The sequence below is a fragment of the Cervus canadensis genome, chromosome 30 (assembly GCF_019320065.1).
Source record: "Cervus canadensis isolate Bull #8, Minnesota chromosome 30, ASM1932006v1, whole genome shotgun sequence".
Taxonomy (NCBI): Eukaryota; Metazoa; Chordata; class Mammalia; order Artiodactyla; family Cervidae; genus Cervus; species Cervus canadensis.
Window position 1 is genome coordinate 34,815,026 of NC_057415.1, and position 25,381 is coordinate 34,840,406.

A 25,381-nucleotide genomic window follows, 5' to 3' on the forward strand; every position below is an offset into this window, starting at 1 on the left:
AGTCTACCACCGCAGGGCCCAGGGGACGTAGGTGGTGTGAGCCAGGCCTCTGGGTGTCACACCTGCCACCCTTCCCCAGCCTGTTCCGAGCCCTGGATTGGACTGGGGAGAGGATTTGATTATATCCTAAAGAGCAGCTCCATTTAGAAGGCCTGGTTCATTTCCTGTGTGCTTCTAGCAGGCGAGACATGCACAGAATTAACCCTGGTCCAGCCGAGCCAAAGAAATGATGGATGGGAGAGATACACACTCTCTGCAGCAGAAGGGCATCCTCTTGGAGCGCTCGGACCCAGGGCCCTGGGCGAGTCAGCTGGTCTCTGGGCCATCTTGGATGAATTCTTGGCACCCCAACCTGCTGTAACAGCTGCCTAACAGGGTGTCCCCAGCTGCCTGCACTTCCTTCAGAGCACTCACCGCATTCCTTAAGACCAGTTGTTCAGCCTTTGCTTTTCTGCTCAGGGGAGGGCAGCGATTGCATCGGACTTGGCCTCTGCTGTCCCCACCCCCACCCCAGGACCTAACTCAGTGCCCGGAGAATGAATGACTGCGTGGACACGTGCACCCCAGTCCTCCCGCCACCCCCATGACCTGTCACCCCACCCAGAGCAGTTTCACATAGCTCAGCTCTGCTTGTGTTGTTTCGCCGCTCCCAGGACCAGCTCCTGCCTGGCATCCGTTCTGTAACGTGGCTCTCGCCTTTCTCTCCTTTCCCATCCTAATTCTCTTCACTTGCAACCCTCTCCCCTAAGGTTTCTGAGGTTTTCTGTTCCAGAGGCCCTCTGCCCTCTCGGGTACCCCACACTCCAGCTTTCCCAGGAACACAGATCTGACCAAGCCTACTCAGGCGGCTCACACGAAACAGAACCTGGTCTGTTCTGAGCTGGTCCTTCTTTGCCAATGTCTGCCCTGTGGGGGATGGGCCTGGGTGAAGGGCCATTGCTCACAGCCTGCTCCCCCTCCCTCTAAACTCCTGGGCCTCCCCCCGCACCGCCCCCCGCACCCCTGCCCTTGTGTGTAAAGATCCAAGGAAGTGGGGAGAGACCCTTGACCAGGAGACAGGAGTTCCAGTACTGAATCAGCTTCCCATTTCTTAGGTAATGCCCTTAGCCTCTGAGACCTCAGTTTACTGATCTCTAAGGGGATGACAACCCACTCCAGTATTCTTTCCTGGAGACTCCCATGGACCGAGGAGCCTAGGGGGCTACAGTGCATGGGGGCGCAAAGAGTCAGACACGACTGGGCGACTCCACAACAATGACAAAGATAAGCCTAGACCAAGAATAGCTCCCGCTTTATCAAATGCTTCTTTGGGGCCGGGCCCCGTGAAGAGCATGAACTTAGTCCTGTGAGTTTGGTGTGATATCACGGCTCCGTTCCAGGTAAGGAATCAGGGCTCGGAGAATTCGGGGAGGCTTGGCCATGTTCTTGCACAGCTAGGAAATGACACTGCTGGAAGCAAAACCGAAGTCTGACTCGGGCTGTCTGAGCAGGAACCGCTGGGTGCTGTGAGAGCCCTGGGTCCTGAGTGGTTTCTCAGCGTCCCCGGGGCGGGGGCCCCCTGAGGGCAGAGGCACTTCCCCTCCGGGCTTTGTTTGCTTTGGCCTCGGCTGAGCTCGGGATTGGCAGAGGCAGGCTGACTTGCATTTCTGGTTTTGGGTCTGGTGCTGCACTTTCTCGAGGGGCAGGTGGTTCGGCTACAGTCACTGCTGGTGCGGGCCCTGCCCCACTCCACCCCCAGGAAGGGGAAAGGTGGCCTGCTCCTCTCTCGGGGCCCAGTGCCAGGCCCCGAGGGCACCAATTGCTACTTCCGACTGTCCGTGCTTCCAGATGGAGGGGCCTGGCAGAGGGGGAGGTGAGAGAATGTGGGACACCAGGGAGCTGGCGTTGCCCACAGTTTGCTTTTTTTGATGGAGAATGCTTGCTGGTGGGAGGAGGTGGGCAGGAGTTGGGCTGCCCTGGGAACTGAGATCCGAAGGGGGCTTGGGAAGAAAGCCAGGAGTCAGGCTCTAACCCCAGCTTAGCCCTGCGTTGACGGGTGCCTTTGGGCAAGTCCCTAGGTCACTGTCCAGGCTGGGCCCTCTGTCTTCCTGTCAGTTCAGTGGAGGGTCTCTCTGACCCCCCTGGGACCAAACTAAGGTTCTCAGATGAGATTCCTGGATTGGGGCGCCTGGAATCACAGTTGCCAACTTCGATTCTGGGAGCCTTGACAGTTTGCTTCTAGGGGTCCATGAGAAAGATGTGCCACTGTTTGAGTTTTGTGACATTGTTTTCATCACCACAACCCCCACACTACCACCACCATCTCCTTTCAGAGCTTTGGACTTTCATAGTGTCCTCTCCTCGTGTGTCACCTGGGTACCTGGTTATCCCATTTCATAGGTAGTGAGCCGGAGGTCCAGAGGGTTTAGGGACTGGCTCTTCCTGGCCCCCTGTGTGATTCTGGGTTGGCCCCTTCTCCTTTCTGGGCCTCAGTCTCCCCATCTGCGCAGTGGGGATATGGGCTCGCCAAAGTTCCTGGGTCTGGGGCAGTGTGGTCTGAGGGTTTCCTGGGTGGATAATCTTCACCGTGGAGCTGCGGGCAGGATTTGCAGGGCAGGCAGTCCTTGGGGTGAGTGGGCCCCCGTCTTTGCCTGTACCTGGGAACCAGACTCTGAGGCTCCCCCTCCTGGCTCAGCAACTTTCTCCCTCCCCCAAACCTGGAGGTGGAGGTGGGAGGGGCTTTCACTTTCATCCTCCCAGGCGGTGGTTCTTACCCCGCTGGCCTTTCACATCCACTCTGCTACTCCCAGACGCCACTGTGACCCCTGACACGTGGGTGTGGCAGCTGCCCTGGGCTGTGGCTGGGCCCCTTACTCCCAGATGTGAGGCCTGGCAGGCCCAGGGCTTAGAAGAGTTCCCAGCTGCAGGCATAGCCTTTCAGTCTCTGGCAGCTGTGCCATAGAGGGTAAGTCCTTGCTCTTTGGGCCCAGCTTCTTCATCCATCAAATGGACATGAGTGGTCTTTACAGTAAGAACTCTTAACCTATGTGCTGAGACATTTACCCTGAAATTCTCCGCCTGTGTGTGTGTCCTTATCTGTACAGTTCCCATAAATGTGTGGCATCTTCCTCTTTCATTAGTTCCATGTCCTCGTGGCCTCTTCATGGACGGAACCTGGGCTCTGAGCAGTTCCCGGTCCAGCACTCCAAGTCCTTGCCTGTGATGGGGGCGCCCAGCCTTGCCCAAGCCTGACCCACTTTCCCGTGTGGCTGTGCCCCTGGGACACCCCTGACTTTCTCTGAGCCCCAGTCTTCCTGTGAGATAGCTGCTTTTTCAGACTCGGAGTAAGGGCAGTATTTTCCCCTTTGCAAATGAAATCTGCAGGAACCCAGCGAAAACTCCAAGGATTCTGAGGGTGGTGTGTGAGGCAGGAATGCTTCCTCTTTGGTTTGTACGTGTGACTCCTGAGGTTCCTCCAAACACAGTTTAAAAAGTGCGGGGTGGGTGATCCCTCAGTGAGGTTCCACATGTTTATGACATCTGTCGAGTATAGGTATGTGCAGTATTTTGAAGTTCTGGTTTTCTTCCGGTTTACTAGTTTCAAAAAGAGCTGAACATTCAGAGCAAGTTCTTCTTCAAATGACTCACTAAGGCTTTTAAAAGACTTTGGTTCAGGTGGAAGATATCCTTTGTCTGGGTCTGGGATTCTCTCACTTGGTAGCTGCTCTGGTTTGGGGTTTGGTTTGATTCTGGTCCGTGAAGGCCAAGGCTGTCTGCTCCTCATTTATTCACAGAGCGACTTACTCACAGAGGGACTGTGACACTCCCATTCGAGGGCTATTGGGAACATTACATGTTAGTATTAGTGACTCAGTCATGTCCGACTCTTTGTGACCCCATGGACTGTAGCCCACCAGGCTCCTCTGTCCACGGGATCCTCCTGGCAAGAATGCTGGAGTGGGTTGCCATTCCCTTCTCCAGGGGATCTTCTCGACCCAGGGCTCAAGTCTGGGTCTCCTATATTGCAGATGGATTTTTTTAACCTTCTGAGCCACCAGGAAAGCCCCTGGGGAACATTACATGAGAGGGGTTTATTCTGCCACGGCTCCTGGCATATGAGAGGAGCCATATAATGGTAACTAACCTCTCCCTCTTCTCCCTTAAATGACCAACCGTGTTTTGATGGAGTGCAAGTTTCCAGCAAGGCAGTGAGGGTGGGAAGCCCATATTCAGCTAAGCCAAAGGGGCTGTCGGGTTTCCACGGGGCCCTTCGGCGTTCACACCGTGGGGTACAGGGTGTGGGTTTCAGATCGCCGCCTCATTTTCAGTCTCTGACACTGACTCGTGCATGCTAGTCTCCTCTTGTAAGCCTTTCTCATTTTCTCTTTATTTCACAGATGTTTGAGGAGCCAGAGGCGGATGAGAAGAAGGAGATGCCCGGGGAGGAAGGGAAGGGGCCGGGTGCCAATGACCCCTCACCCAGGAAGGACCCCTCTCCTGGCCAGGAGCCTCTTCCTGGACAAGAGCTTCCACCCAAAGAGGACTCCTCTTCTGGCCAGAAACCTTCTGCTGGCCCAGGATCAATGCCCAGCAAAGACTCACCTTCTTGCAAAGAACCTTCTGTGGGCCAGCAACGCTTGCCCAGAAAGGACTCCCCACCAGGCCAGGAACACCCTGCAGCCGCAGTCTTCTCTCCATGCCAGGACCTTCCTGCTGGGCAAGAACCCTCTCCCGGCCAAGAACCCCTAATCAGCAAAGACCTCCCTGCCCTCCAGGAACCCCCTGCCCAGGACCTTCCGCCCCGTCAAGACGTGCCCCCTGGCCAGGCCCCCCTGGCAGCTGAGCCCCTTGCTGAGGAGATCACGAGCTCTGGGGATCCACCAGCAGCCACAGGGAACCCGCCCGTGGCCTCCAAGCCGAACTTCGTGATCCCCGAGGTCCGGCTGGATAGCACCTACAGCCAGAAGGCAGGGGCGGAGGGGGGCAGCTCGGGCGACGAGGAGGACGCAGAGGAGGCTGAAGAGGGGGAGGAGGACGAGGACGAGGACACAAGCGATGACAACTACGGAGAGCGCGGGGAGGCCAAGCGCAGCAGCATGATCGAGACGGGCCAGGGAGCCGAGGGCGGCCTCTCGCTACGCGTTCAGAACTCGCTGCGGCGCCGGACGCACAGCGAGGGCAGCCTGCTGCAGGAGAACCGCGGGCCCTGCTTCTCCTCCGACACCACCCTGCACTGCTCGGATGGCGAGGGCACCGCGTCCGCCTGGGCCATGCCTTCCCCCCGCACCCTCAAGAAGGAACTGGGCCGCAACGGAGGCTCAATGCACCACCTTTCCCTCTTTTTCACAGGACACAGGAAGGTATGGAGCCCAGGGGTGGAGGGGAGCAGGGTACGTGACAGGGTTGGATGGGTCCAAGAGCTGCAGGGAATGAATCTTGGCTTTGTCCCACCTCTGCTTTTGCCTCAACCTTCCAATAAGCCTTCTACCCATTTAACAGATGATAAAACTGAGGCCCAGAGGGACCAAGAAGGCAGAACTTGGACTTAAACGCAAGACTTTCTGACTCCAGATATTCTTACAGCTCCATTTTACTGGAGGAATCCACCGCAAGTAGAGCAGGTCTATTTGGATCTATAAGATCCAACACGTTAGCTGGAGAAACAGTTATAACTTACACTTGGTCCAAGCCTAGCCAGACTAGAAATCTGTCAGCCCACAAGTGTGACAACACGTGTTTCCCCCATGCTGGCGTTATTCTAAGCCATTTATATGAACTCATTACCTCTCACAGCAAGCCCTATGAGGTAGACACTGTTTTTGCCTGCTCCGGATGAGGAAACTGAGGTACCGGGAGGTTATGTCACTCGCGTTGGGCTGCACAGTTTATAAATGTCTGAACCAGAATTAGAATGAGGCTCCAGGGCTGGAGCTCTTAACCACCATGCTCTTTGTCTCTTGCAAATATTTATAAATAGATGAATAAGTGTTTATTGATTTCCTGCTGTGTGCCAGGCCCGGTGCTCTGTGCCACAGCAGGGGCCACAGAGATGCGTGAGGCTGATCTCAGCCTGTGAGGAATGTGTGTTCTGTGTGGGCCAGGGGGGTGGCCTAACAGTGGAAAGTCTGCATCATGGCTTTGAAGCCCATCCGTGCTCACGCTCACTGGCTCAGTCAAGTCCAACTCTGCGACCCCATGGACTGTAGCCCGCCAGGCTCCTCTGTCCATGGTCTTTTTCAGGTAAGAATATTGGAGTGTGTTGACATTTCTTCCTCCAGGGAATCTTCCTGACCCAGGGATCGAACCTGCATCTCCTGCTTTGGCAGGCGGATTCTTTACCACTGAGCCACCTGGGAAGCCCTTGAGGCCGACTAGCCAATTTGAATCTGGTTTCTGTCCCTCACTTACTATGTGGTCTTGCGTGAGCCACTCAGCCCTTCTGAGCCTTCGCATCTTCTCTGAAAAGCAGAGATTAATAGCACTCACAACTCATGGCAATTGAGGGTGAACCCAAAGAGCCTGTGGCTTCCCCGGTGGCTCAGACGGTGAAAAGAACCTGCCTGCAATGCAGGAGACGCAGGTTCCATCCCTGAGTTGGGAAGATCCCCTGGAGAAGGGACTGGCAACCTACTTCGGTATTCTTGCCTGGAGAATTCCATGGGCAGAGGATACAGTTCATGCGGTCACAAAGAGTCAGACATGGCTGAGCTACTAACACTTTCACTTCACTTTCTAAAGGGCTTGGTGCCTGATGTCATCGGTCTAGGCGCCAGGCAAATGCTGTGGAGCTGCTAACAGTCACTGTGGTGCAAGGTGTTGTTATGACAACTGTTGTGAGGCTTGGGGGGCGGTGGTGGGGCAGGTTCCGGGAGGAGAGACCCCAGGGCCTAGGGCCACCAGGGAAGGCTTCTGGCAAAAGATGCTCCTCAGCTTGGCTTTGAAAGTTGAGCAGGTTTAGAATAAACAGGATGAGGTAGGCATTCTGTGAAAGAACATGACCTGGACTAAACTGTCTATAGAAGTTAATTTAGCTAGAACAAGAGATTTCTAAAGTGTACAGATGGTTGATGCATGGCATGCATGCTGCCATTCCTGCCTCCAAACCTGTGGCAGACATGACTAATGGATTCCAGCATATTTCCCCTCCAAATTGAGACATGGCCTCAGAAGCCTCTGTAATTTCTCAGCCACTAGCAATAAGGCCTCTCGGCACGAGGGAGAACACCTCCTGCTGAAAGGTGCCTATGCTGGAAGGGTAAGCTGGGGCCCTCCAGAAAAGGGCCTTAAACTTTGTGTCCAGGAATTAGAACTCAATCCCAAAGGCATGGGGACTGGATCTATTTCCTCATCTGTAAGCACTTTTGATGTGCTCTGAAGCCATCAGGGGAATAGGTCATTAATATATAGATTTCTAATTCCCCTCCCTAGAAGCTGGAATCAGAATTTCCAGGGGTCAGTGCCCAGACCCTGCGTTTTAAACCAGTCCCTCAGGGATTGGGACATTTCCCATAGTTTGAGTATCACCGTCTAAGGCCATTTTTTTTTGGAGGCAGTTTCTATAGGGAGTCCAGACCTTTGTCCTACTGAAGTGAGGCTTCAGGCCAACTCAGGCCAGGCCTGGACACTCTCCTCTGGATGATGGCTGAGGTCCAAGGACCCACACCCACCTTGGGCCTCCCAATCTCACTGTCCCCACCGGACCCTTCCAAGTTCTGTCCCATCCCCTCTTGCTCCAGTACAGATATTTATATACAGATACATTCACACACGTTCTAACATACATTTCTTTTTTTTTTCACATACATTTCTAGTTCCCCAAACCAGTTAATCTCAGCTCTGATTTGGGGGCAGATATTTCCGCCTGGTAGTCCAGCAGGCCTAGGACAGCTCTCTCCCGTCCCAGCTTCCTCCTTTGGGAGCTGAAGGTTCCCACTGGCATCCTCCCATCCCCCACCCTCTTTTGGCCTGTTGCCTCCTTTCTTGGGCTTGAGTGACTAGCTGGCAGGGACCTCAGAGGCTGCCACCCTACCACTTGGCTTTTGCTTACCAGGCCTCGAGCCCTTCAGCATTGTTCATATCCTGCTCCTTCCAGACAGCTGGCTTCAGTAAGAAGCTAACCCTTGTCAAGGGGAAGTACGGTCTAGGTTGGACAGAAACTTCGGTCCCCCTCCATCCCTCACTGGCGGTGGGACTTGGGTAAATCCCTGTCCTTCTCTGAGTCTCAGTTTCCTCATCAGTAAAATGGGTATTATGAGTAAATAATACCTCGATCGTGGGGTTACTGGGAAGATTACAGAGCCTGACTTGGGTTAAGCGTTCAGAGCAGTGCCTGGCACTCAGCTCCTGCTGGGTCCTCCATAAAGGGGATCATGCTGACGACAATGGTCATGATGAGAAGAAGGAGGACAGCAAGAGTAGTAGCAGCCCTCCCAGCATTCCCTGGGCGTCTCCCGCCCCCATCTCTAGCCCTCGCTGCCGCAAGCTGGGACCAGTCGTACTCATCTTACAGTGGGGAGTCTGAAGCCGAGGGAGAAGGGTTTGTCCCAGGCCACGTGACGATGGAGCTGGACAGTGGCCTCACCCTGCCCAGTCCTCTCTGAGTCTGTCCTAAACCCAGCATACCTCTAGCAGGTGAGGGGCAGGGGGTTGGGGACTGGCAGCTGGGGGAGGTGGCGGTTTTCCCGTGACTTCCATCTTCCTGGTTTGGGCCTGGCTTTCCAGGGAGGGTCCACGGATGCCAACCGACCACGGTTTTCAGGCAGAGCCAGGCAAGAGGTGAAGGGGAGAGGGCTGAGGTCTTCGGGCTGTGGGGTCAGACTGGGTTCAGTCTCAGATCTGCCTCCTCCCTCCTGGTCTTGAGACCTTGGTCAAGTTACTGAGTTTTTTTTTTTTTCCTGAGCTTCGATTTTCTCTTATAAAACAGGAGTGGCTAAGTCTTCAGGGAGTTGTCACAGGGATTCCAGACGACTGCAGTCTATTGACAGCTCTGTGCCCACGGTAGTGATCCTGTGATCCAGTGAGACCCAGGAGGGCCAGGCAGAGCTACTGTGGCCTTCGGCCAATCATTGTGCTGCCGTGTGGCTAAACCGAGGCTGGCCATAGTACAATCTGCCTGTCCCAGAGGCGACCGTCCCTGTGTTACCCCTCCCCTCTGCTGTGTTTAGGAAGATCTGAACCAGACAGACCTGAGGGATGGAACACTCGGCCACGATCACCTTAGGGGTGGGCTGCCTGAGGTCTAGAGAAGAGAAGATCCCTGGGTTATCCTGGGGTTATCCCGTGGGTCCCCGCCTGAGGCTGGCTGGCTCTTGCGCTGGGTTGAGTTGTCCCACAGCGCCCTCTGCCGCCAGACCCGTGTCTTGCCGGCTGCTCCCAAAAGGGTCCAGCAGGACAGGTTTTCTGGGCCTGTGTCTGTCCTTTTCCTGGGAGCCAGGGACGCTCCAAGAGCATCTGTGAATTTCACCCCAGCCTGGCCTGGCTCAGCCCAGAATCATGGGTCATTCTTTGACAGCGGGGAGAAGAGGCTGTGGCCCCTCCCTGGCGGTGCTTCCGTCTCCCCTCCTGCAGGAAACCAGCTTGGGCAGAGGCTGTCAGGGGAGTGGTTTCCCATCTAGGCTATGGTTCAGACAAGGGAGCCCCTAAGACGCCTTCCAGCTCCAAGTCATGATGGCATCTTCCAGCCTCCTACCTGTAAAAAGTCGAAAGGATTCATTCCTCTGTCTAAACAAATAAGTGTAGAGTCTAGCCCCAGTGTTTCTGCAAAGTTCCATGTGGTCTTCCAGGATGGTCTGGGTCAGAGAGAGGAGCCAGGCATGACCACGTGGCCCCAGAAGTCAGGTCAGGACCAACAGGGGGAATCAGGTGAGGCCCTGCTTACAGGAGACCCCCAAGTCATGGGTGGGGTCTGCAGCCAGACCTGAAATTTTTTTGCTACTTGCCAGCTTGGAGAGCCCAGGCAAATCGAAGGCAGCCCACTTCAGTACTCTTGCCTGGAAAATCCCACGGACAGAGGAGCCTGGCAGTCTGCAGTCCATGGGGTCCCAAAGAGTCGAACATGACTAAAGTGACTTAGCACACAGCTCTGGGCCTCAGTTTCCTCAGCTGTAAATGAGGGGGAAATAACAGCAAACAGCTCTTAGAATTGTTGAGAAGGTTAAATTAAAGTATGACACAGCACTTTAGCACATTGCCTGGCATGAAGTGAATAACTGCTCTAACCACTAAAAAAATATAGTCACAACCTGAAAGTAGAGAGTTATTTTGTTTGGTGGGAATGACTCCGAGCCTGGGAGATAGCATCTCAGTATATCTGAGAAAACTGCTCCAAGGAGACAGGAGAGGAAGTCAAGCTATATACAAGTTTGCAGACAGTCTGAACATCAAAGATCAGGTATCAAGTTAAGGAATTTAGCATTCTATGTATGGGAAGATGCAAACCTCTGGGCTCACTGAATTCATTCCTTTCGTGTGTACCTCAGCTGTCTGGGGCCAGTCCTGTTTCATTAGGAGTTGGCAGATGGCTACTTCTTGCATTCCCTGGCTCCTCAGCAGTCACTGTTGGTGGTGCGTGGGGGGCAGCATCTGCTGGACCGCAGTTTTGGGAGCCCTCGTTCACATTTGGAGGCCAGAGATCACTGATGGCTGTGACCTTTCTTGTTTATTGATATGGCAGGAGACAGTTTTAGTTCACACCGCCGTAGCTACTAGTTATCAGACTCTTCCACAGGTGTTCATTAATCCACATAACACCCCTTTGAGAGGTCCAATTACTATCCTCATTTTACAAATAAAGAAACCGAGACAAAGAGAGGGGATGTAATTTGGCTGAAGTTGATTAGCTAATAAGTGACTGAGCTAGGATTCAAATCCAGGCAGTTTAGCATTTAACTCTTAACTGTGAGTATTATAATAGTTATAATTACAATATAAACGGTAATTATTCCTCCAGTCCCTGGAGGTGGCCAGGTGGGAGCTGGGCGGGCCTCAGGGACCTCTGTCTGGAGTGAAGGGCAGGCTTCAGTGGTTCTGGGTTCGTCTCCAGTCACCTTTCAGCACGGAGGAGGTAAGGAGCAGAGCAGGGGAGTAGATGGGAAGGAGAGACCCTTTGTGTACTGAGCCTCAGGCAGGCCTCACTGCAGCTCCCGGAGACAGGAGGCTTGGGAGCCACGCTGAGACTAGAAAGCAGAGCCCCGACTTTCTGTCTCAGCCTCTTTCTGGCACACAGCACCCCCTTGGCGTGTGGGTTTCGCTGGCCACTTTGGGGGCCGACTCCCAGGACCTGAGCTCCCCGGCCCCTCTCTCAGGCTGACTAATGAGAGCCGACCCTGGAGAAGATGACCCCCTCCCAGCAGTGGAAGGAAGAGCCGGGTTCCCAGCAGTGCAGAGGCTGGGGGTGGCGGGCGGGGCGGGAGTGGTCCCCAGGCCCATTGTGTGGGGCCGATAAAGTGCGGAAGCTGAGGTTAAATGGGAGGAAGCCCAGGCTCTGGGCCCTTTCCCACGGGTGGGGGCTTCAGGCCTTGCCTGGCCAGGCCAGACAACTATGACCTGTGTGCAAGGGCGAGACGGTGACAGCAATCACTGGGCGGTGAATGCTGGCAGCCCCCAGTTCCTGAGGGTGCCCTGTGTACCAGTCTGGGCCTCGGGGGCACAGACTTTATCCTGGTGAATCTCCCAACAGTGGGGTGGATGCCTCTGCTGGAGCTAAAGAAGCTGAAACTGAGAAAGCCTGGGAACGTCTCCAAAGTTAGTGGAGGCAGCATCTGTACCCAGGCTGCAAACTATAGATTCGGAGTCCCGCACCATAGCTGGGCGTGTGCCTGTGTGTGCACGTACACACGTGTTTACAACCTTGGTGGGGCAGCATTCTCAGGAAAGAGGCGGCATTTCCCCTGAGTCGTTCATTGAAAACCTTCATAATGTGTTCTGTCCTTGCATCTGAGTAGCAGCATCCTCTGGCGGAGAAACACAGCCCTTAAATTCAGACAGACCTAGATTCCAGCTGTCACGTAAACGCTGGGTGTCCTTGGGCAGATGACTTAACTTCTCTGAGGTTCTGTTTACTTTATGGACTTAACTCTGAGATTAATGAGACAGTGTCTGGATAATGTCCATTCTGAGGTCTGGCCTATAGCATGAACTCCATGAATGAAGCTATGACTCATCCATCCATCCATCTCTGGGTCGTTGCCCCACTGAGGCTGATAGCTCCAGCTATATCTGGATTGAGCCCACTTTTCCTCCCAGGATTGAGAACATGGTATTTTAAAGTTCAGCCCATTTTCTTTATTTTACAAAGGAAACTGAGATCCAAGGTGTGACTCATGAGGAGTCAGAGCTGAGATTCACGCCTTGTGGCCTTCTGTCTTGTCTTGGGGCATCTCAGCCGCAGCTCTTCCAACATCTCAATGCATTTGCTGCGGTTCTGCTCTGGGTCGGCACTGCAGGGGTCTGACTTCTTCAGGAGGAGGGTGGACACACAGACGCAGGGCAACAGAAGGCAGCCCCAGGAGAGACGGTGGGAGTCTGGAGTGGTGTGGAAGAGAGGAGGGGTGACAGACTAGGAGGGCAGAAGAGGAGAAGGCATTCCAGGAAGGGGGCACGGCACAGGCAAAGGCAAGGAGGATGGAGGGAGGGCAGGGCAGAATCTGGGGGCTCAGTGGAACAGCAGGAAATAAAATTGCAGGCCATTAATCAAGCAGTGAAGCCTTCAAGACTCATCCTGCCCAACCTGCTTTCCCTCTCTCTTGATTCATTCATTCATTCAAGTATTTCTTGAACTCCTAACATACACCAGGCCCAGTCAAGGTGACCTAGACAGAGGTGAAGGCAGACAGAGGCCTTGCTTTTGGGAACTCCCACTCCAATAGAGGAGACAGATCGGAGAGAAGCCATGTTGGATACAGCAGGGCCGTCGAAGGGGTGAAGAGGGCACAACCTTGGGTCTAGGGGTCCAGGAGGGCTTCCTGGGTGAGGAGGCATTTAAGCAGCTTACCTGAGGTTTAGGTCTTTGCTGAAGCTGGGTCTTGAAGGAATGGGAGGTGAGAGAGTCACCAAAACATCTCCTATGGAAGGAAGAACGTGTACAGAGCCCGGCTGGGAAGGTTTTTGGTTGGAATGGTTTTTGGTTGGAGGGCAGTTTGAAGAGGTTGTTGGAGCAGGGGTCAGGCCAGAGAGATAACTGACGGAGTTGTAACTGATGGCGATACGGAGCTTTCTGCCCATATCCTAAGATGGTAAACCCTGTACATCATGTCCTGGAGTTTGGACATTGTCTCAAGGGTACTTGGGAGCCAGGGAAAGCTTTAAGGCAAGAGAGGTACTATCCTATGTAATAATGCACTTAGTACACGGCTGACGCATCCCAGGTCTCTTTAAAAACCTCAGAATCCTGAGTTGGTAAGTCACTATGATCTCCATGTTGAAATTAAGCACTAGAGGCTCAGAGAGGGACAGCAGTTGGCTGAGTCACACAGCAGAACCTTGACTGAAGCTGTGTCTCTGTCCTGCCCTACTGCCGTGAGCGCTGCTCCCGTACAAGCTTCGTTCCTAGGTGCACGAGGAGGACACCCCGTGAGCAGACTGCTCCTAGTAGCGGGGTCTCCCTCCCTCCGCTGTTCTTCAAGGGGTGGGAGCATGGAGGTGGGGGTGGGCTGGTTGGCGGGACCTGCTAGATCCCTGAGCCTCTCTTTGCTCAGACAACAGCCCAGGCTGCAACGTGTCTGTGTTTTTTCTGCAGATGAGCGGGCCTGACACAGTAGGGGATGATGATGACACCTCCCGGAAGAGAAAGAGCAAAAACCTGTACGTTGGAAAGATCTATTGGTCCTCACCCTAGTGATGGGGGTGGGGGAGCGGACCCTGCACCCCTCTCCTTCCCCTGTCCTCCGGCTTATTCTCCATGCCCAGTGGGCCAGTGGTAGAGGCAAGGAGAAGGGGTTGTATCCAGTCCTACCCGAGACAGACACTCATGAAAAATGGGATCTTGGGACCTAGCGGTGGCCCCAGGGTGAGGTCAACCAGGGTCCCGAGCACCCAGCACTGCCCTCAGCGTCCATCCACACAGAGTGAGGCAAGGTGCCGATTTAGTATCTGGAAGCCACAGGGAATCAAGCAAAAGCAAACGGCCTGGTTGCCCTGGCTCTGCCCAGCTGCTAAGCCAAGCGGTGGCCAAGTGACCACGACAAGGTCTTTGCTCCCTCTGAGAAAGGGTTGACCGGTCACGAGATTCCCCTTTCTCCCCTGAGCGCTTGAATGCTGGCAGTCCCGGGCATGGCCAGCAGGGGGTGCTGCGGCTCAGAGAGCGGATCCCATGCGCCCCATGCCTTTCTGCCCCCACCGCCTCCACAGAATTTATACTTTTCATTTGGAGGTTTGTTAGAGGTGCTCATTCATTAGCAGAGAGTGAGGGGTTTTCCCCACGGTCTCCTTGTACCCCGGGCCACAGAGACTGCGGGCAGGGACAGAGGAGAAGGCGCTGAGGGACGTGGTGGCCTGCAGAGGGCACCCCTCCCCTCCAGGCCCTGCAGTGCCAGACCATCGCACGCCAGTTAGGCCGGCCTCGGCCTCGGGGTCCGGGACGAGTCCTTCCGAGATGCCTTCTGCCACGTTCTTCCCTGACCTCGACCTTGGCTGGGCTCCACTCCCTAGAAACTCTCCCCAGCTTCCCCTGCCCTCTCCAGTTTCCTGCAGCAACATTAGGCTTCTCCTCTCACTCTGCGGCCAGGAACGGTCGCACTTTCTAGGGAAGGTGAAATGCACAGAGATGGTTCTTTGTACCAACCATCCGGTGCAGGCGGCACCAGAACGGCTGACGGTGGCATGCGCAGGGGTGTGGCAGTGGAGGGCGGCAGAGGGCAGGCATCCAGGGTGCTGGAGCTCTCCTGCCTCACCCACTCTGGCCTTTCCAAGTGGGGCGCTGCCTCTTGACGGCCCATGGCTCACATTCTTAAATGCTTAGGCGAGGACTCTTAGAACCTGCAATGATAAATAGCTCATGTTGATTGTGCTAGGCATTGTTCTATGCGCATTTACATATATTATCTAATTTAACCTTTGCATGCACGCATGCGTGCTTCGGTTGTGTCTGACTCGGTGACCCCATGGACTGCAGCCCGCCAGGCTCCTCTGTCCATGGAATTTTCCAGGCACGAATACTGGAGTGGGTTGCCATTTCCTACTCCAAAGGAACTTGCTGATTCAAGGATCAAACCTGCGTCTTTTTGCAGTGGTAGGCGGATTCTTTACCACTGCGCCGCCTGCCTTTACAATACTTAAGAAAAAAGAAAAATTACTGGAGTATAGTTGGTTTATAATACTGTGTCAGTTTCTGCTGTAGAGCAAAGTGAATCACTTATATGAATATCCACTCTTTATTAGATTTCCTTCCCATTTAGGACACCGCAGAGCCCTGAGTCCCCTGCGCTGAACGGCAGGTTCTCATTAGTCATCTGTTTCACAGTCATGCATGTATGTCAAACCCAGTCTCCCAATCCGTACCCCCTCCTTGGTAACCTTAGGTTTGTTCTCTGTATCTGTGACTCTGTTTCTACTTTGCCAGTAAGTTCATCTGTACTCTTTTTCTAGATCCTGCACAGAAGTGACCTTTACCATAATTTTTATTTTACTTTCCTTTTTTCTTATTTAACCTGTTTTACAAATGAGTGAACTGAGGCAGAAAGAGGTTAAGTTGCTTTTCCGAGAGTTGAGATCTGAAACCTGGCGTGATGGCTCTAAAAAAATAAATAGGCCTACACATATATTTAAATTTTTTAAATTTATTTTTTTCCTTCAGCACCTGTTATTTATTTACTTATTTTTTTTTTTTGGCCTTATGACGCACCTTGCATGATCTTAGTTTCCTGACCAGGGATCTGATCTAACCCAGGCACCCTGCAGTGGAAGCTCAGAATCCTCACCACTAGACCACCAGGGTATTCCCACAGAGCCTGTTATTTCTAAGCAGAGCACCCTGAAGGAGGTCTGCAGCACCCCTGCTAAGTAGCCTTTGAGCCCCTAGTGATGGGAGCCCATTCTTCAGTGGCTACTTGTCCCATCTTTTCACGGCTCTGATTGGAGGAAAGTGTCCCTTTAGGTTCCTCTTGTGGGTCTCAGCTCTACTCTCTGGGCCCATGTGGGGCATCTCTGACCTCTACCATCCTTTTTCGAGTTACCTGGGTAGCTATTGGACTTTCGAGGCCTTCTTCAGCTGTGCCGTGCATCTGTGGGTCTGCCCAGCTGTGCATCTAGGGCGAAAGGCTTGACTTGGCAGGGGCTTCAGCCTCCTCCAGCCACAGAGAAACACAGTGGTCTCTGAGCCAGCAATGAGCCCAAGTGGATGGCGGCAGCCTGCAGGTTGGACCCTGCAAGCTCTTCCCCCACTTCCCCCTCCCCTCAGCTTCTATGTCCTCACCTCGACAGCGGGCCAGGAGCTGGGGTCCGAAACAGAGCACTGTGCCCCAAGAAGCTGGGCTCTCTCACTCCTAGCCCCCCAAGGCTCTCAGAAGGCCTTGATCCTCACCAGAGGGCTGCCCGTCCCTGGACTCCTTGGCCTTATCTCATTGGCTTGGAATCTGCTAGAGCAGGGTCCTCATCTCAATCAGCTGCCCTAGGACCTCAGGGTCCATGTAGATAAGCCTGAGTCCTTTTGCCCCAGCCACTGTACTAAAGCTTTATGTGCATTTTTTCCTTGCCTCGAAACAACCCCAGCAGATGGTAGGTACTATCATCATCTGTGTTTAACAGATGAGAAAACTTGACATTCAGAGAGGTTAGGTAACTCGATAAAGGGCACACAGCTGGTAATGGCTGGGGCTGGGAGCTGTTTCTGAGATGGTCTTGCTGCAGCACTTCTGCTGCTAACTTCCACCTGCACACTTGCCTTCATTAAAAGGGCGTCCAGTCGGTCTTAGTGCCCTTTGAAGCTCGGATGACTTCAGAAGTAAGCTGCCCAGCGTATAAAACACATTTGAAAGCTCCATTATTTAAATTTCTTTTACACTTACTTAGCTTTACGATTTTGATAACGCATTTTAAATTTTACGCATTTAATTTTTCAGTTCAGTCAGCATTTGTCGTCTTTAATCAGAAGGACAGAGATCAAAAACTAAAACAAAAAAATGTATTATTCAAAAGTCATAAGACTAAGTAGGCGTAAAAAAGTTAATTTGTTTCAAATGATGTTTTTGAGAGTTTATGGGCTTTGTACTTTTGAAGTGATTGGAGCTTAAAACTACTGAAACTTCATGGGACATCCTGCATATTCATGGGTGGATATATCCAAAGCTGATGACGGAGACTGAGCGGTCTGCTGGCAGAAACTATTCTCTGGGAGGTGCCCAGAGAGGGGTCTAGGGACAGGGAGGCAATTGTGAGCAGGAGACACTTAACCCTTTCCTCACCAGCAGCTTGCCCACAGGCTGAAATCTGCCTGGGGGAGTGACAGGGCTAAAAATGGCTCTTGGCTAAAAATAGCTGGTCCTGCCACCCTGAGGGGCAGAGCCTCCCTTCCCAACCGCCCTCCCTCCCAGCAATTTGCTGATTTGTTTTCTCCTCCTTCCCAGGGCGCTGCCATGGTAACGGGGAGGCCAGTCACAAATAACGGGTTTGGCTTCCTGCCTGGGCGGGCCCCAGAGGCCGCCCCTTACAGACACATGCCCCTTTCACGGGGCTGCCTCTCAGGGTTGGCCAGGAGGGATATTTTTTTTTTCCCTTCTCCCGTCCTGGTCCCTCCCATTTCCTGGCTCCTCCTGTCTGAGTCCCAGCCTGGCCTGTGCCTGGGAGTCCAGTTGTCCGGGGCTGGGATTCCAGTGAGCGCTCGGCTGCCGCCTGCACCGTTGCCGCCTGGTACCCGGCTTGGGAGCAGGAGCCTGGGGGTGCTTGCAGCAGACCGACCCAGGCAGCAAGGTGGGGGGCCCTACAGCGATGCTCCGAGGCATGTACCTCACTCGGAATGGGAACCTCCAGAGGCGGCACACCATGAAGGAGTAGGTGCCCCTCGCCCCGGGCCCTGCCCTCCCCACCCTGAACTGGCAGGGGACGAGTGGACCGGCCTCACCGACCCCCTTCTCTGCTTCTGTCCCCAGAGCCAAGGACATGAAGAACAAGCTGGGCATCTTTAGGCGGCGGAACGAATCCCCTGGGGCCCAGCCAACGGGCAAGACAGACAAAGTGATGAAGTCATTCAAGTAGGTCCTCTCCGGCACCCCTGGGCCCCCTCAGACACTCACAGGTCCTGTGGGAGCAGGGTGGCTGGTGGGCGTGTAAGGGAGAATGCATTTGGCTTGATCCGGCTCGGGGGTGGTGGAGGCTCCTGTGGAAGGAGCCTCATACCCTGCATGAGCAGCGCGGATGGGGAGCTGCTGTCCCGGGACGGGGAGGGGCAGAGGTGGGGGTAGATGTGATGCCGCCGGCCCCAGGAAAGGGGGTGGGCCTCCTCGTGTGCTCCTCATGGGACTCAGCTACTTTGTGGGGCCAAGGACAGCGGACAGAGGTCAGCTCGCTTCCCTGAGCCTCCTGGCCCCTCACTGTGTCCCTTGCCTCCCCCTCAGGCCCACTTCAGAGGAAGCACTCAAATGGGGCGAGTCTTTGGAGAAGCTGCTGGTCCACAAGTGTAAGTGGGGGCCACCCGGCCTGTTCCCTTCTCCGTGTCCTCTGCCCCGTCCTCCTGTCCTCCTCTCCCAGGCTCAGAGAGTGCATCTGGCCCTGGAGAGGTTGCCTTTCCCTGTTTCCCGGGCCGTCAGGTGTCCCCGCTGTTGGGAAAGGCTGAGGCCCTTGGTCTGGCCTTGGAGCCTGCTGCTGCCAGCCCCTCCCTGTCCATGAGAGCTGGCACTGCTTGCCAGAGGCCTTTGGGACCTGTGTACTCAGACCCGTATTCCCAGAATAACAATAAACACTTCCATGTGCTGAGGGCGTACACGGGGCCAAATCTGCCTGTCATCTCATGGACGGGAACCCCTTCTGATCCTCACTAGGATCCAGGAGGTGGTTCCCATTTGACAGATGAGGAAACTGAGACACAGCTGGGGAGAGACCTGACCAAGGCCCATGAAGAGGCAATGCAGGGGTGGGGACCGTATCCTGGGTTCCTGGCTCTCAGGAGCGGGTCCCCTTACTAAGCTCCCAGCATCTGCACCCAAAATGAGCCAAGAGGGTCAGCTGCGGAGGGGGGCCTGAGGGCAGGAGGGGCTGGTTTGGCCTCTCACCTCAGGGTCTGGGCTTCTCCTCACAGATGGTCTAGCGGTGTTCCAGGCCTTCCTCCGCACTGAATTTAGTGAGGAGAACCTGGAATTCTGGCTGGCATGCGAGGACTTCAAGAAGGTCAAGTCACAGTCCAAGATGACGGCCAAGGCCAAGAAGATCTTTGCTGAGTACATCGCCATTCAGGCGTGCAAGGAGGTAGGGCTTTGGGCTGGGCCCTCAGGCCCCCGTCCCCATGCCCAGCGGCCTCTCGGTGAGGGGGCTGGCTGGAAGCCTCAAGGAGGGGCTCAGCAAGGGGAGAGGCCAGAGTGACTCTGAGGGGCCAAGTGCCCAGGGTGAAGAGGAAGCAGGCTGGGGTTCCCAGGAAGAACAGAATCCTGACTGATAACACGAATGGCCACTCTCAGGGGCTGCTCGGTGCCACGCCCACGCAAAGCCCTTCACAGATGAGCTTTCATGTTTAACCCTCAGGACAACCTGTAAAATAGGTGTTAATATTATTTTCATTTTTAAAATGAGGAGACAAAGTCCCAGAGAGCCTAACGTCCCCTGAGTGCTTCCTGTGTGCCAGGCGTTATCTATTTAAAATGGATGGTGATGCTTAATGTCCACAACTCTTTGAGGAATGTACTGTGATTCCCGCCTATACTTAAGACAGCCAGGGCTCAGAGCACTGAAGCGATTTCGCTTAAGGTCACACACCTAACATGTGGCACTGCTGGGATTTGAACCCAGGTAGCCCGACCCTAGAGGTGATGTTTTCAGGCCCTAAAAACTCTTACCACCCCTGCAGTTAGTGACCGAACCAGGACTTGACTCTGCTAACCTGTGGGGGTTCCCCTCTGAACCTCACGATGTGGAGCAGAAGGGCTCGGAGAGGAGAGCTGGGCAGGTCCTGACCCGGCCCTCGGCCCCCAGGAGCAGGTCCTTGCAGGCAGCCCTGACCTCGTCGCCCTCCGCCCCGCAGGTAAACCTGGACTCATACACACGGGAGCACACCAAGGACAACCTTCAGAGCGTCACTCGGGGCTGCTTCGACCTGGCCCAGAAGCGCATCTTTGGGCTCATGGAGAAGGACTCGTACCCGCGCTTCCTCCGCTCGGACCTCTACCTGGACCTCATTAACCAGAAGAAGATGAGTCCCCCGCTTTAGGGGCCACGCGGGCAGAGCTCAGTGTTCACACCAGGCGGGCTGGGCCCCTCCCCACCTGCCTCCCTCCCCCCTGCGACAGAGGGGGCAAGCAAGCCCCCGGAGGCTGCGTCCGGACAGACAGACGGACATTTGGATGAGAGGCCTGGACCAAGAGAGGCCCAGGCCACTGGAGGAGTCGAGGGATTGGCCCCACTGGGTCCCCGCTGCCCTGGTACGAGGGGGCCCGAGGGCCTGGGCAGGTCGGGGGCCCGGCCAGGCTAAGACAGATCCGGAGCTGCTGCTCCCTGCTGCGGAGACTTCGCAACGACCAAGTTCCTTAAAGAACTGGCTGGTGGGGCAGGGGCCGAGGCCTGAGCCCCGGGGCTCTTCAGGGGAGCTGCTGGGGCTCACAGCTCGGACCCCTGCCTTGAGTTTTATTTATTTAAACAGTAGTTGGATGCTTGGCACGTCGTCCTGTAATAGGAAACCTTTGCCTCATCAGTTTTCCTAATTTACAAGTGCAATATTTTAACCAACGCCTTGTGAAAAAGCCGCCTTGCTGAGAAGGTGGGCACCATATTCCAGTTTCAGGGGATTCACTGGTCCCGAGCCCTGTGGCGGGCAGCTGGGCCTGCTGGACCGATAAGGCCCAGAGGGGCGGGGGCTGCAGTCTGACCTCACACCGAAATCGAGCCCCCCTGAGTGAGGGGGGGAGTCCCCCGGGGGGCCCCGGGAAAGCATGGCACCCTCAGACCACACAGCGGCCGAGTTCTGGAGCAAATAAAAGGCCTGTGTTATTTTTTGTTCTCGACCCTGTCTGTGTTCCTGGTTTTGAGGCTTCCCAGGGCCTTGGGCTGGGAGGGTTGGTGGGTGCGCTGTCAATCAGGCTGCTTCTCTCTTGCCATCACCTGACGGGTGCTGCTCCCTAACAATCAATCGCCTCCTCTGTGCGTGAGCTCTGCCAAGCTTGTCCACTTACGGTCTCATCTTCCCTGCAAGCCTGGGAGGTGGCGGTTATCCCCATTTTACAGATGAGGCACATGAAACCCAGGCAGGGAAGGTGACTTGTCCAAGATCACACAGCCGGCAAGTGGCAGGGACGGGGCTCAGCCTAAGCCCGCCTGACTGCACAGCTCTCTGGATTGCTGTCCTCTGCCGGCTACTGGATGGAGTCCCAGCTGGGCTGCTAACTGGCTGTGTGACCTTCAGCAAGTTCCTCCACTTTCTTCTTCTCTGCCACACTCTGAGATTCTAGGGGAACTTATAGGAGGCACAGGGGTGGTTGGTGAAGGTGGGTGAGGCCAGGATCTCAGGCAGGGTGGCAGCTGCAGGTGGGTGGGCTCATGGAGGACTTTAGGATGGAGGAAGAGCTCAGGAGGTGACAGGGCGGGTCCTTCTGTGGCCCCGGGGGAGACTTCCCCTCTGTTCCTAACAGGAGTTACACATTTAGGAAAGGCTGGACTGCTTGCTTAGAGAGGTCAAAGAAAGCCTGTTCAAGCTGATGCAAAAGCTGCCCCTGATGCCCACAGGTACCACCTGCGAGGGTCTGGAGGCAGGGACCAGGGTGTGGCCCGAGGTGGGGACCGGCTCCGTGGGCTGACTCCCTGGGCTGACTTAGATGAAGGCAGGTAGAGTTCCTGCAGGAGGACCCCATCTCCCTGGGGCTTGTTTCCTGTGTGGGGTTTTGGGGTCAGGGCTGCCCCCTGGGGACGTGGAGATGCAAAGGATAGGGGGCTGTGTAGCCACTCTCCTCCCTGCCTTCCCTTGCTGGTCTCCCAGGGCAGGGACACCCCAGGATCCCCCTGCACGTGGAGAACATCAGAAACGGTGGTCTCTGGGGTCCTAATGTCGGGCTAGGCAGATAGTAGGTGCTTAATAAGTGTCACAGCCTGTTCCCCCAGCACCGGGGTGTGAGCTCCTCCGGGAGTGGGGCTGGGTCTTCTCCCCGGTGCCGGGGGCCTGGCCAGGGAACCCCATCTGGCTTTGTAAATGGTGAAGGGCTTTCTCAGGGTGGAACTGCCAGGGCCTCGATGACCCAGAGGGACGGGGGACAGAGTTGCGCGTCTGGATCAGAGTGAGGGATGACACTCAGGTGTCGTCCAGGCCTGGAGATTTGGGCACCTGACAGCTGGGAAAACTGAGGCCCAGAGAGGACTGCAACACCACTCCTGGTCCCCCAAAACGGTAGCCGCAGAGCTGACATCGGCACCCAGGGCGTCAGGGTCTGGGCTCACCTGGCCTTGCCGTGGCGAGGAGGGGACCCTGGGTCTGGGAGGAGACTCACCTTCCCCTTTCCCTAGGTTCCAGGGAGTCAGCCTTGGGCTGGGCCCTCCATCTTTCCCATTCCCAAGTTGCCATGGAAACCTCAGGCCAGGAGAACCAAGTCAGGCAGATGGAATTCCCATTTCGGAAGGCCCCACTGCCTGGTTTCCATTACTCACACCCGGCGCCCTTGGCCTCCAAGTTGCTTTGGCTACACACAACAGCTGGAGAACAGCCTGGAAAAGCGCCTGGATCTGCCTGCCCCACCCCCACTTGGGCTCCCGAGGGACTTGGGCACAGCCCTCACTGCCTTAGGCCGCAGTCCCCTTACCCGTATGGTGTCTGGGCTGTTCCCCATTTCTTCTTTCACATGTGGTCTCCATCTAGCAACCCCAGGCCGGTCGATGTGGGATCTGAGAGCTGTGAGGTCACCACGTCCTGTCCAGGTCCCTCCCCATCTCACAGATGGGAAGACTGAGGCAGAGGGAGGGGAGCAGCAAATGTGCAAGAGGTGCAAGGCCCAGGCCCTGGAGCCAGGCTCTAGGATTCACTTAGCCCCTGGTTCTGCCACTTACTACAAGCTGCAAATCTTTGGAGGAAAAAAAAAATCGTAGCCTCTCTGCCTCAGTTTCTCATCTACAAATTGTGCGGATCGGCACCTACCTCAGAGTGGCAGTGACTCAGCGAGGCTGTTGGCGGCACGTTGAGCCCAGGGCCTGGCCCAGGGACCTGCGCCTCCAGCACAAGCTGCCACCAACCACATCGCCTTTCAGGGTCACGGGGAAGTGGCCAAGCTCACTCTCTACCTTCGTTAGAGTGGACAGGGAGCCTGAGCACCCCAGATCCCTGTCCTTCCAGGAATGGTTTTACTGCAGAATGAAGCCAGCCTGTTCCAGGGAGTAGGTCACAAACAGTCTGTCCCCGTACCGCTGCCCAGCCTTGGCCTGGCTGCGGGCAGCCGGGGTCAGCTGGCAAACTGGGTGTGAAGGGTGAAAACGGGAGAGGGCAGCACGGTAGTGCCTCTCGGTGGATAGCAGTGGGCGGGCATTCAGCCCTGGCCTGCCTGTGGCCACTTCACCCAGCTCCATGTGGACCTTCATGCTATTGGCCTCTTGGCCTGGCTGGGGGCAGATACGGCCTCCCAGACTCTCCAACCTGGAAGAGACCTTCTGGATCCGACTGCTGCCTGGTGCCTGGGTCCCTTCTTGGGTTTCTACTTGCATCCCTCCTGCTTTGGGGAGCTCAGCACCTCCACAGGTGGCTCAGGAGCACTGGGGAGCCTCTTGGTTCTAAAGTTCTTCCCCAGTGAAGTTGGGATCCCGCGGTGGAGGTGGGGCAAAGGAGGTAGGTCAGCAATAGCCCCCATAGGTGTCCTGCCCAGCCAGGCCCCCACAGGCTCACCCAGTTAGCCACCGTTACTCCTTCCCACCCCCTCGCCCTCACCAAACTCCCTGACCTCCCTACCCCCACCTCCCTGCCTGGCTCCCCTGGACCCTTTTGCCTAATTCCTCCTTGCTGTATCCCTCCCGCTCGCATCCTATCCTGGAACCTCTCTGATTCACCAATCCTGCCCCTCACCCCTGCCTCTCCCTCAGTGCTCCCAGCCCCTCAAGCGATAGACCCCGGACCTCAGAGAAGGCGCTCCTGTGCTGTTGTTTTGCTTACAATCTGCAACATCTGTGAAACATCTGGCTTTTCCTGTCTTTTCCCTGGTCAGCCAGAAAGGAGGGAAGGGGGTATCCTTGGCCCCCTGCTCCCAGGGGGGCCCCTCCCTTGGGTTGGAAGAGACAAGTTGAGGATGGAGTCTGCTCAGCTCGATGGGAGTGAAGGCATAGCTGGGGCTGGGGGAGGGCAGGGTAAGGTTGCAGATAAAAAATGACAGCTCAGACCTCACCCCAGGGCGTTCCATGCCTCACCCTCACCAGGCCTCGCAAGAGGCCTAGAGAAGGTCTGAGGATTGTTTTCATTTCACAAGTGAGAAAGTTAGAGTTTAGAGAAAGTAGACAAGGACGCGGTGGCTGAGTAGGAACTGGGACCTCAACCCTAACTCCCAGGCAGTCTTAGCTCGTGCCAGTCTGAGAAGTTTAGTGGCTTGGATTGGGGGCTCTTGACTCAGATTCTCCTTGGCTTGAGGGCAGAGCTTTTCTTTTTTTCCTTTTTTGGCTTAAATCATAAAATTTATTCCAGAAAACATTGCAACCACTTTTGTCACTAGATTATATACAAGTAACAATTTAGGGGGCAGAGTGTCATTTTATGAAGATAATTCAGTGCATATCAGGGACCAAAGTTTTCCATGAAATAATGGTGGATATTTCCAAACAGAATATCTACTAATATCAGTCAGGTCACAGTTGATTGAATGATGTAAGAGCCTAAGCCACAAGCACTAAGCTATATTCCTAACCCCACTTTCCCTAGAATTCAGATTAGATGTCACTTCCTCAGGGAAGCCTTCCCTGATAGCCGTGAGTAGAAGAGGGCTCCAGAGAAGAGGGCCTTTGTCTGCTCACAAACTGCCTTGTGCCTTTCTTTGAAGGCACTTGTCATAGATGGTATTTACTTATCCACATGCATTCATTTCATTGCTCTCTGTCTTTTCCTCTCAACTACAGAGCCCTTCAGGGTAGAGACCATGTCTGTGTTGCTCCTTACTATTTTTCCAGCACCATTACATTGCCTGACACAGAGTAAGTGCTTAATAAATACTTACTCAAACGGTGGGAAGCATATAGTAGTCCTTAGCATGGTTAGCAGGTGCACAGGATGAGCTCATGAAAAAAGGTAAGAAGCTACCGAATAAAGATTGAGTCC

At 55.0% G+C, this 25,381-nt stretch overlaps 1 protein-coding gene and 1 long non-coding RNA gene across 8 annotated transcripts in view; one reads left to right on the top strand and one right to left on the bottom strand.

Annotated features, from left to right (window-relative positions):
* RGS3 (regulator of G protein signaling 3) overlaps positions 1-21,116 on the top strand; it is a 134,859-nt gene extending 113,743 nt beyond the window's left edge. For 5 of the 7 annotated variants that reach the window (XM_043453510.1, XM_043453511.1, XM_043453512.1 and 2 more), the window contains 6 exons: positions 4,377-5,339; positions 13,715-13,779; positions 18,060-18,161; positions 18,525-18,586; positions 19,205-19,371; positions 20,141-21,116. In XM_043453510.1, the coding sequence (XP_043309445.1) occupies positions 4,377-5,339; positions 13,715-13,779; positions 18,060-18,161; positions 18,525-18,586; positions 19,205-19,371; positions 20,141-20,326 (1,545 nt within the window). In that variant the 3' untranslated portion in view covers positions 20,327-21,116. Of the gene's footprint in view, positions 1-4,376; positions 5,340-13,714; positions 13,780-17,706; positions 17,961-18,059; positions 18,162-18,524; positions 18,587-19,204; positions 19,372-20,140 lie in introns of those variants that run through there. The other 2 variants (XM_043453517.1, XM_043453518.1) reach the window with 2 other exon arrangements.
* On the bottom strand, positions 12,394-23,467 carry LOC122431891. The gene is made up of 4 exons (XR_006266660.1): positions 23,231-23,467; positions 22,899-23,041; positions 12,971-13,040; positions 12,394-12,501 (listed from the first exon to the last, which is right to left on the bottom strand). It is a non-coding gene; the product is annotated as an uncharacterized LOC122431891 (long non-coding RNA).
* Between the last annotated feature and the right edge of the window lie 1,914 nt (positions 23,468-25,381).